Source organism: Myotis daubentonii, chromosome 1 (genome assembly GCF_963259705.1).
Source record: "Myotis daubentonii chromosome 1, mMyoDau2.1, whole genome shotgun sequence".
Taxonomy (NCBI): Eukaryota; Metazoa; Chordata; class Mammalia; order Chiroptera; family Vespertilionidae; genus Myotis; species Myotis daubentonii.
In genome coordinates, this window is record NC_081840.1 from 128,554,414 (window position 1) to 128,565,956 (window position 11,543).

Here is an 11,543-nt window from a genome sequence, read left to right on the forward strand (position 1 = left end):
TTGTTGCCTTTGGATTCTTCTAGAATTTTTATGGTTTCCCGTCGTACATTTAAGTCCTTTATCCATTTTGAGTTTATTTTTGTGTATGGTGTAAGTTGGTGGTCTAGTTTCATTTTCTTGCATATATCTGTCCAATTTTCCCAGCACCATTTATTGAAGAGACTATCTTGGCTCCATTGTATGTTCTTGCCTCCTTTGTCAAATATTAATTGAGCATATTGGTTCGGGCCGATTTCTGGGGTCTCTATTCTATTCCATTGATCTATATGCCTATTCTTGTGCCAGTACCAGGCAGTTTTGAGAACAGTGGCTTTGTAATACAACTTGATATCTGGTATTGAGATCCCACCTACTTTGTTCTTTTTCAGGATTGCTGCAGCTATTCGGGGTCTTTTTTTTATTCCAGATGAATTTTTGGAGAGTTAGTTCTAGATCTCTGAAGTATGCCGTTGGTATTTTAATGGGAAGTGCGTTGAATTTATAGATTGCTTTGGGTAGAAATGGGTTTTTTTTTAGTCTCTCTTTCTATATGTTCACTATTGGTACATAGAAATGCCGTAGATTTTTTGGCATTAATTTTATATCCTGCTACATTTACAAATTCATTTATTTAGTCCTCTCATTTTTGATGGAGTCTTTAGGGTTTTCTATGTACAGTATCATGTCATCTGAAAATAAAGACAGTTCTACTTCTTTTCCAATTTGGATGCTTTTTATTTTTTCTTCTGGTATGATCACTATGGCTAGCATTTTCAGTATTATGTCAAACAGGAGTGGTGAAAGTGGGCATTGTTGTCTTAGGGGAAATGGTTTTAGTTTTTGCCCATTGAGTATGATGTTGGCTATAGGTTTGTCATATATGGATTTTATTATTTTGAGGTATGATCTTTCTATTCCTACCTTGTTGAGAGTTTTTATCAAGAAAGGATGTTGTATCAAATTCTTTTTCTGCATCAATTGACATGACTATGTGATTTTTATCTCTCAGTTTGTTTATGTGATGTATCACGCTTATTGATTTGTGGATATTGTACCATCCTTTCATCCCTGGGAGAAATCTTACTTGGTCATAGTGTATGATCTTTCTGATGTAATGCTGGATCCGATTTGCTAGGATTTTGTTGAGGATTTTGGCATCTATGATCATGAGGGATATTGGCCTGTAATTCTCTTTCATTGTGTTGTCTTTACCTGGTTTTAGTATTAGGGTGATGCTGGCTTCATAGAATGAGCTTGGAAGTGATCCTTCCTCTTGAATTTTTTTGTAGTACTCTGAGGAGGATAGATTTTAGTTCTTCCTTGTATGTTTGGTAAAACTCCCCTGTGAAGCCATCTGGCCTTGGGCTTTTGTTTGCTGGAAGCTTTTTGATGACTACTTCAATTTCTTCCATAATTATTTTCCTATTGAGATTTTTAGATTCTTCATGATTGAGTTTTGGAAGGTTTTATTTTTCTAGGAAATATCCATTTCCTCCAGGTTGTCTAGTTTATTGGAGTAGAGCTGTCCATAGTATTTTTTAACATTCCTTTGTATTTCTGTGGGGTGTGTCATTATTTTGCCTCTTTCATTTCTGATTTTGTTTATTTGGGTCCTCTCTCTCTGCTTCTTGGTGAGTCTGGCTAGAGGTTCATCAATCTTGTTTATGCTTTCAAAGAACCAGCTCTTGGTTTCATTAATCTTTTGTATTATCTTTTTGATCTCTGTCATTTATTTCTGATCTGATCTATATTATCTCCTTCCTTCTGCTCTCTGGGCTTTCCTTGTTGTTCTATTTCTAATTCTTTAAGTTGTAGAGTTAGATGATTTACTACCATTTTTTCTTGTTTTTTGGGGGTAGGCCTGTATATCTATAAACTTACCTTTCAGGACTCCTTATGCTGTGTCCTGTAGATTTTGGATTGTTGTGTTTTCATTGTCATTCATTTCAAGGATGTTTTTAATGTCTTCTTTGATCTTTTCGGTAACCTAATCATTGTTTAATAGTATGATATTCAACTTCCAAGTGTTTGCCTTTTTGGGATTGTTTTTATTGTAGTTTATTTCTAATAATATGCCATTGTGGTTTGAGAAGATGCTTGATATGATTTAAATCATCTTGAATTTGGAGAAACTTTGCTTGTGACCTAATATGTGGTCTATCTTTGAAAATGTCCCATGTGCACTTTAGGAGAACGTATATTCCATGGCTTTGGGGTGAAATGTTTTAAAGATGCCAATTAAGTCTATCTGATCTAGTGAATCATTTAGGATTTCTATTTCTTTGCTGATTTTTTATCTAGAGAATTTATCCAGTGACATCAGTTGTGTATTGAAGTCCCCTACTATCATTGTATTATTGTTGATCTCTCCCATGATATCTTCCAGGATTTTTTAAAATATATTTGGGTCTTCCTGCATTGGGTGCATATATGTTTATCAGGATTATATCCTCTTGTTGTATCGATCCCTTTAGCATTATGAAGTGGCCTTCCTTATCTCGTGTTATGGCCTTCAATTTGAGGTCTATTTTGTCAGATATAATAAGTATTGCTACCCCAGCTATTTTTTTTTCCATTTTGATTTACCAGAAAAATATTTTTCCATCCCTTCACTTTCAGTCTATGTGAGTCCCTTATTCTGAGGTGGGTCTCTTGTAGACAGCAAATATATGGGCCATATTTTTTTTTTTATCCATTTAGCCACTCAGTGTCTTTTGATTGGAGCATTTAGTCAGTTTACTTTTAAAGGTTTATTGATAGGTACTTGTTTGTAGCCAATTTTATTTTTGTGCCTATGTTCCTTCTTTCCTTTTTATTTCTTCTTTTTACACCAGTCCCTTTAGCATTTCTTGCATTGCTGGCTTGGTAGTGATAAACTCCCTTAGCCTTTTTTTGTCTGTGAAACTCCTTATTTCCCCTTCAATTTTGAATGATAGCCTTGCAGGTTAGAGTATTCTTGGATTCATTCCCTTGCTTTGCATCACTTTGTAAATTTCCTTCCATTCTTTGCTGGCCTTATGTATTTCTGTTGAGAAATCATTTAATAATCTAATAGGAGATCCCTTGTACATAACTTTCTCTCTCTCTCTTGCAGTCTTTAAGATTCTCTCTTTGTCCCAAATATTTGCTATCATAATTCTGATGTGTCTTGGTGTGGGCCTTTTTGGGTTCATCTTGTTTGGGACACTCTGTGCTTGTGTGACTTTTTTTCTTCCCCATATCAGGGAAGTTTTCTGATATTATTTCTTCAATTTGGTTTTCTAACCCATGTCCCTCTTCCTGTCGTTCTGGCATGCTTGTTATTTGTATGTTGCTTAGTTTCATGTTGCCCCAAAGCTCCCTTAGGCTCTCCTCATGTCTTTTAATTTTTTTCTCCAATTGTAGTTCAGTTTGTGTGTGTTTTGCTTCCTTGTCTTCTAATTTGCTAATTCGGACCTCCGCTTCTCCTAGTCTATTGTTGAAACTTTCCATGGTGTTTTTTGTTGCAGGTATATCATTCTTTATTTCTTCTTGATTCTTTTTTTTTTATATATTTATATTTATTTATTTATTTATTTATTATTTTTTTTTATTGCTTAAAGTATTACAAAGGGTATTACATATGTATCCATTTTATCCCCCCACCCTAGACAGTCCCCTAGCCTCCCCTATCCCCCAGTGTCTTATGTCCATTGGTTATGCTAGTATGCATGCATACAAGTCCTTTAGTTGATCTCTTACCCCTCTACCTCCTGCCCCCCAACCCTCCCCGGCCTTCCCGCTGCAGTTTGACAATCTGTTTGAGGCAGCTCTGCCTCTGTATCTATTATTGTTCAAAAGTTTATAATGGTCTCTATTGTCCATGAATGAGTGAGATCATGTGGTATTTTTCCTTTATTGACTGGCTTATTTCACTTAGCATAATGCTCTCCAGTTCCATCCATGACGTTGCAAATGGTAAGAGTTCCTTCCTTTTTACAGCAGCATAGTATTCCATCGTGTAGATGTACCACAGTTTTCTAATCCATTCATCTACTGATGGGCACTTAGGCTGTTTCCAGATCTTAGCTATGGTGAATTGTGCTGCTATGAACATAGGGGTGCGTATATCCTTTCTGAATGGTGTTTCTGGTTTCTTGGGATATATTCCTAGAAGTGGGATCACAGGGTCAAATGGGAGTTCCATTTTCAGTTTTTTAAGGAAACTCCATACTGTCTTCCATAGTGGCTGCACCAGTCTGTATTCCCACCAGCAGTGCACAAGTGTTCCTTTTTCTCCACATCCTCTCCAGCACTTGTCGTTTGTTGATTTGTTGATGATAGCCAGTCTGACAGGTGTGAGATGGTACCTCATTGCTGTTTTGATTTGCATCTCTCGGATGATTAGTGACTTTGAGCATGTTTTCATATGTCTCTTGGCTTTCTGAATGTCCTCTTTTGAAAGGTGTCTATTTAGGTCCTTTGCCCATTTTTTGATTGGATTGTTTATCTTTCTTTTGTTAAGTTGTATGAGTTCCCTATAAATTTTGGAGATTAGGCCCTTATCAGATATGTCACTGGCAAATATGTTTTCCCACACAGTGGGTTTTCTCATTGTTTTGTTGATGGTTTCTTTTGCTGTGCAGAAGCTTTTTATTTTGATGTAGTCCCATTTGTTCATTTTTTCTTTAGTTTCAAGTGCCCTAGGAGCTGTATCAGTGAAGAAATTGCTTCGGCATATGTCTGAGATTTTGTTGCCTTTGGATTCTTCTAGAATTTTTATGGTTTCCCGTCGTACATTTAAGTCCTTTATCCATTTTGAGTTTATTTTTCTGTATGGTGTAAGTTGGTGGTCTAGTTTCATTTTCTTGCATATATCTGTCCAATTTTCCCAGCACCATTTATTGAAGAGACTATCTTGGCTCCATTGTATGTTCTTGCCTCCTTTGTCAAATATTAATTGAGCATATTGGTTCGGGCCGATTTCTGGGGTCTCTATTCTATTCCATTGATCTATATGCCTATTCTTGTGCCAGTACCAGGCAGTTTTGAGAACAGTGGCTTTGTAATACAACTTGATATCTGGTATTGAGATCCCACCTACTTTGTTCTTTTTCAGGATTGCTGCAGCTATTCGGGGTCTTTTTTTATTCCAGATGAATTTTTGGAGAGTTCGTTCTAGATCTCTGAAGTTTGCCGTTGGTATTTTAATGGGAAGTGCGTTGAATTTATAGATTGCTTTGGGTAGTATGGACATTTTAATGATGTTGATTCTACCAATCCATGAACACGGTATGTTCTTCCATCTGTTTATGTCTTCCTCTATATCTTTTTTCAACGTCCTGTAGTTTTCTGAGTAGAGGTCTTTTACCTCTTTAGTTAAGTTTATTCCTAGGTAGCTTAATTTTTTTGGTGCAATGGTAAGCGGGATTGTTTTTATAATCTCTCTTTCTGAAAGTTCACTATTGGTGTATAGAAATGCCTCAGATTTCTTGGGGTTAATTTTGTATCCTGCTACATTGCCAAATTCATGTATTAAGTCTAGTAGCTTTTTGATGGAATCTCTAGGGTTTTGTATGTATAATATCATGTCGTCTGCAAATAAGGACAGTTTTACTTCCTCTTTTCCAATTTGGATGCCTTTTATTTCTTCTTCTTGCCGAATTGCAATGGCTAACACTTCCAGTACTATGTTGAACAGGAGTGGTGAGAGGGGGCATCCCTGTCTTGTTCCTGTTCTTAGGGGAAATGGTGTTAGTTTTTGTCCATTGAGTATGATGTTGGCTGTGGGCCTGTCATATATGGCTTTTATTATGTTGAGGTATGATCCTTCTACTCCCACCTTGCTGAGAGTTTTTATCAAAAATGGGTGTTGAATTTTGTCAAATGCTTTTTCTGCATCAATTGATATGACCATGAGGTTTTTTTCTTTCAATTTGTTTATGTGATGTATCACGTTTATTGATTTGCGGATATTGTACCATCCTTGCATCCCTGGGATAAATCCTACTTGGTCATGGTGTATGATCTTTCTGATGTACTGCTGGATCCGATTTGCTAAGATTTTTTTGAGGATTTTGGCATCTATGTTCATGAGGGATATTGGCCTGTAATTCTCTTTCATTGTGTTGTCTTTACCTGGTTTTGGTATTAGGGTGATGCTGGCTTCATAGAATGAGCTTGGAAGTGTTCCTTCCTCTTGAATTTTTTGTAGTAGTCTGAGGAGGATGGGTTTTAGTTCTTCCTTGAATGTTTGGTAAAACTCCCCTGTGAAGCCGTCTGGTCCTGGGCTTTTGTTTGATGGAAGCTTTTTGATGACTGCTTCAATTTCTTCCATAGTTATTGGCCTGTTGAGATTTTTAGATTCTTCCTGATTGAGTTTTGGAATGTTGTATTTTTCTAGGAATTTGTCCATTTCCTCCAGGTTGTCTAGTTTGTTGGAGTAGAGCTGTCCATAGTATTTTTTAACAATCATTTGTATTTCTGTGGGGTCTGTTGTTATTTCGCCTCTATCGTTTCTGATTTTATTTATTTGGGTCCTCTCTCTCTGCTTCTTGGTGAGTCTGGCTAGAGGTTTATCAATCTTGTTTATCCTTTCAAAGAACCAGCTCTTGGTTTCATTGATTTTCTGTATTGTTTTTTTGGTCTCTATGTCATTTATTTCTGCTCTAATCTTTATTATCTCCTTCCTTCTGCTCACTCTGGGGTTTTCTTGTTGCTCTCTTTCTAATTCTTTGAGTTGTAGAGTTAGATGATTTACTACCATTTTTTCTTGTTTTTTTGAGATAGGCCTGTAGAGCTATAAACTTCCCTCTCAGGACTGCTTTCATTATGTCCCATAGGTTTTGGATTGTTGTGTTTTCATTGTCATTAGTTTCCATGATGTTTTTAATTTCTTCTTTGATCTCATTGGTAACCCAATCAATATTTAATAACATGCTATTCAGCTTCCAGGTGTTTGAGTATTTTGGGTTGTTTTTATTGTAGTTTATTTCTAGTATTATGCCATCGTGATCTGCGAAGATGCTTTTCATGATTTCAATCTTCTTGAATTTGGGGATACTTTGCTTGTGACCCAATATGTGGTCTATTTTTGAAGATGTACCATGAGCACCTGAGAAGAACGTATATTCCCTGGCTTTGGGGTGAAGTGTTCTGAAGATGTCTATTAAGTCCATCTGATCTAGTGAGTCATTTAGGATTGCTGTATCTTTGCTGTTTGTTTGTCTATAGGACTTATCCAGTGCTGTCAATGGTGTATTAAAGTCCCCTACTATGATTGTATTGTTGTCGATCTCTCCTTTGATATCTTCCAGGAGTTTTTTTATGAATTTGGGTGCTCCTACATTGGGTGCATATATGTTTACCAGGGTTATATCTTCTTGTTGTATTGATCCCTTTAGTATTATGAAGTGGCCTTCCTTATCTCTCTTTTTTTGTTGTTGTTTTTTGTTTGTTTGTTTGTTTTTCACTAAGACTTTATCTTAGCACATAATTAAACTGTCACTACCCCCCACCCCAACTTGAAGAAGGGTTAGTACAGTGAATGTTATAAAGCAGATATGAAGGATTGGAATCAACATTAACTGACAAAGAAAAACTCCTTAGTTAAGTCATCGTAACAATGTTTAAGTAAAAAAAGAGAAAAACGGGGGGTGATGGGAGTTCAGATTGAACAAGATCCTCACATATCATCTAACACATTCAATCCTGGCTAGAGTGTAACAAAATGGAAACAGGATTACTATAATACAAAACTTCACTACAGACAGCTGTGACACCTGTGTTCCAAGCCCACCCCCAACCCCCAAATGCTTCCAGCACACCTATTTCCTGGCCTGTTGGGCTTGTCGACGAAGGAGCACGTAGATCTTCTCTTTAATCCAATCTTTGTTATAAGGCTGGTATGTCTGGGTATCAGCTCGGTAAACAAGACAGCTGAGGTCCGCCAGATCATGAATAAAATCAAACAACTGGCTGATATCATATGTGATAGAGGGGCTGTTGGGATTCATTCTCTTCAGATGTTCTTCATACATTTTACAAACGCCTTCCATGCACTCATTCACTGATTCATAATCAGCATAAGTTCTTCCTTCTGGTCTCTTGGTAGGCTGTACCAGCAAAATGGTGTGAGACATCGCGCCAAACTCTTTAGCTGCAGCTGCCCCTTCCTTATCTCTTGTTATGGCCTTCACTTTGAGGTCTATTTTGTCCGATATAAGTATTGCTACCGCAGCTTTCTTTTCCTTTCCATTTGCCTGAAAGATATTTTTCCATCCTTTCACTTTCAGTCTGTGTGAGTCCCTTCTAATGAGGTGGGTTTCTTGTAGACAGCAGATGTATGGGTCATGTTTTTTTATCCATTCAGCCACTCGATGTCTTTTGGTTGGAGCATTTAGTCTGTTTACGTTTAAAGTTATTATTGAAAGGTACTTGTTTGTAGCCATTTCTTTTTGTGTGTGTGTGTGGCTGTTTTCTTTCTGAGCTTTTTATTTCTTCTTTTTATACCAGTCCCTTTAGCATTCCTTGCATTGCTGGCTTGGTGGTGACAAACTCCCTTAGCCTTTTTTTGTCTGTGAAGCTTCTTATTTCCCCTTCAAGTTTGAATGATAGCCTTGCTGGATAGAGTATTCTTGGATTCAGTTCTTTGCTTTGCATCACTTTGTAAATTTCAGTCCATTCTTTTCTGGCCTGATGTGTTTCTGTTGAGAAATCATTTGACAGTCTAATGGGAGATCCCTTGTATGTAACTTTCCGTCTCTCTCTTGCAGCCTGTAAGATTCTCTCTTTGTCCTGAACATTTGCCATGGTGATTATGATGTGTCTTGGTGTGCGTCTTTTCGGGTTCACCTTGTTTGGGACTCTCTGGGCTTGTGTGACTTTTTTCTTCCCCACCTCAGGAAAGTTTTCTGATATTATTTCTTCAAGTAGGTTTTCTAATCCTTGTTCATCCTTCTGTTGTTCTGGTACTCCTATTATTCGTATGTTGTTTCATTTCATGTTGTCCCAAAGCTCCCTTAGGCTCTCCTCCTGTCTTTTAATTTTTTTCTCCAATTGCAGTACATTTTGGGTGTGTTTTGCTTCCTTGTCTTCTAATTCACTAATTCGGCCCTCCGCTTCTCCTAATCTACTGTTGATACTTTCAATGGAGTTTTTCATTGCAGCTATATCACTCTTCATTTCTTCTTGGGTCTTACTTAAGTTGTTGATTTTTTCATCTGTTTCTTCTAGCTTCTTCCATATGTTATCGATTTTTTTCATCTGTTTCTTCTAGCTTCTTCCATATGTTATCGATTTTTTCATCTGTTTCTTCTTGCTTCTTGAAGAGGTTGTCGATTTTTTCCTCCATCCGGTTTATGCACTCTAGGACCCTTATTCTGAATTCTTTATCTGTCATGTTGCATGCCTCTGTATTACTTAGCTGCTTTTCTGGAGAGTCCTCCTTCTCTTTCCTTTGGGGGTTTCTTTGTCTACCCATGTTTGATCTCACTGACATATCTAGATGTTGAGTCGTTCAGTGGTTGCTCCCTGGGTGGCAGTGACTCCTTGGTCTGTGGTTGCTCTTCGGGCGGTTGCGGTAGCTGCTGCTCTTCAGTTGGCAGCAGCTCCTCTGGTGGGTGCTGTTCACAGCTGTGGTGGCTCTTCTGGCTGGTGGGGCGAGGTTTCACGTACAGCTGCTGTTCCTCAGCAGAGGATGTGGTGCTCAGGAGGTTGCTGTTGCTTGGATCTGCTGCATTGATTTAAAGGCACAAAATACAACACAACAAGGCACCACGTACCAGGCACTATACACAAATATATTCACGATATTAATAACTCCAAATAAAGGTGACCACCTGAATTAAGAGAATTAGGGGATAAAGAAGAAGGAAGAGAAAAAGATAAAAGAAAAAAAAGAAAAGAAAAGTAGGGACCAAAAAAAGGAGTGCAAAAATGAAATCGGGAAAAAGGAGGGGGGAAAATAAAAGCGAGAAAAGAAAAGAAAAAAAAAAAAGAGCGAAAAGAGAGAATGAAGTGGAAGAGGGGAAGAGACTTTTTATCTGAGGAGAATACTCCTATAGAACAGCCATTAATCCCAACAAATTCCAGCAACAGCTCCCTGGATATGAATGCAAACTAGAAACAACCAATAATATAACAATGAAAATAGAATGGAGAACACTAATCCCAAAATAAAATAAAGAGAAAATAAAATGGCACTTTAAAAAATGGTAAAATGGTAGCAGTAATAATACTGGTTAAAAAATAAGAAGGTAGTAATTAAAAGGGTAAAATCAGGTGATGGAAAAAGAAAAAAAAAAAAGAACAGAAAAAAAAATGATTTCTTAGTTAAAAAGTGAAAAAAGAAAAAAAAATGCAGTAGTGAAGGTCCTTCGGTTCTATTCTTCAGTGTGGCTCGCCTTAGACCTTCCAGGTATTCAGGAGAGTGTTGAGTTTCCCTGCGATATACTGTTCCTCTGTGTTGTGAACCACAGTCCTTATTTTAAAGCAGGTCACATTTATTTCCCAGACTGCCTTATTTTGTGTTTAGCAAAGAGTCAGTTTGTGGGTCAGCCTCTGGGTGGCAGTGTTCTGGGGTTGGCCTCTGGGGCTATAGGGCCTCTCTTTCCAGTGGAAGTTCACTGCCCAGAGCTGACTGCATAATAGTTAGTTACCGGCGCTATGTTGTTGCTGGGATTGAAAATCCCTCTATAGGCCAGACCCTGTTAACTCCCAGGGACTGATCAGGTTATCTTAATCCTTGATCTCCTACAGGGTGGAATCTGGGTGTGGCTGTGCTCCTTGCCTGGGGGCCGGGGGGAGGAGCCTCACTCTCTGGAGAGAATGGCTGCCCCAGTCTTGGGCTCAGGGGTGTCTCAGCACTCAATTCGCTGCCACCTCTCCCGGCTCCCCCTCTCTCCCCAGTCTCTCCCCAGATTCCACTCCTCCGCACACTCTCCCTCTCTTCAGCACAGGTGAGTGTTTGTATCCGAAATGTCCCATGAACAGGATTCAGTGAAAACAGACAAACAAACGCCGGCCGCGGAAATGGGGAAGGCTTGGTTTCTGTTAGCTTTTTCTCTTACCGGGACTGTATGGTCAGGTCAGCTCTTCAGGCTGCCCCCTTTAGGCTCAGTCCTCCGTGGTCACAGAACCCAGCTCTCAATTTCCCTGGCGGCGCCAGGAATCCCGCGGTTCTCCTTTCCCCGTCAGGGGCTGTGCCTGTCCCAGGGGACGCGGCTGTCTGCCACGCGGTCTCCCTCCGACTCTCTGGGCTCAGAGGTCTGGCAAACTTTCCTGCCCAAATCCCTGGTTTTTTTTTACCTTTCCAGGGGAGTTCTGCTCTTCCCGGCTGCAAACCCTCTCACCAGCTGAGCAATTTCGCCAATTCGGTGTGGGTGTTACTAGTTTCAGCTGATCATTCCATTTGCTCCCGGACAGGACCTGGGACGCGTCTGCCTATATCGCCGCCATCTTGGTTCTCCCAGAGAGGTAGAAATATTGATGAGAGAGAAACATCGATCAGCCACCACCTGCACACCTCCTACTGGGGATGTGCCTGCAACCAAGGTACATGCCCTTGACCGGAATCAAACCTGGAACCTTTCAGTCCGCAGGCCGAC

The 11,543-nt window shown here is 39.0% G+C and overlaps 1 protein-coding gene across 1 annotated transcript; it reads right to left on the minus strand.

Annotated features, from left to right (window-relative positions):
* Positions 1-7,734: 7,734 nt before the first annotated feature.
* Positions 7,735-8,106, minus strand: LOC132226688 (enhancer of rudimentary homolog). Its single transcript, XM_059681203.1, has one exon. The coding sequence runs from the start codon at positions 8,076-8,078 to the stop codon at positions 7,764-7,766; it is 315 nt and encodes a 104-aa protein (XP_059537186.1). The 5' UTR covers positions 8,079-8,106; the 3' UTR covers positions 7,735-7,763.
* Positions 8,107-11,543: the final 3,437 nt, after the last annotated feature.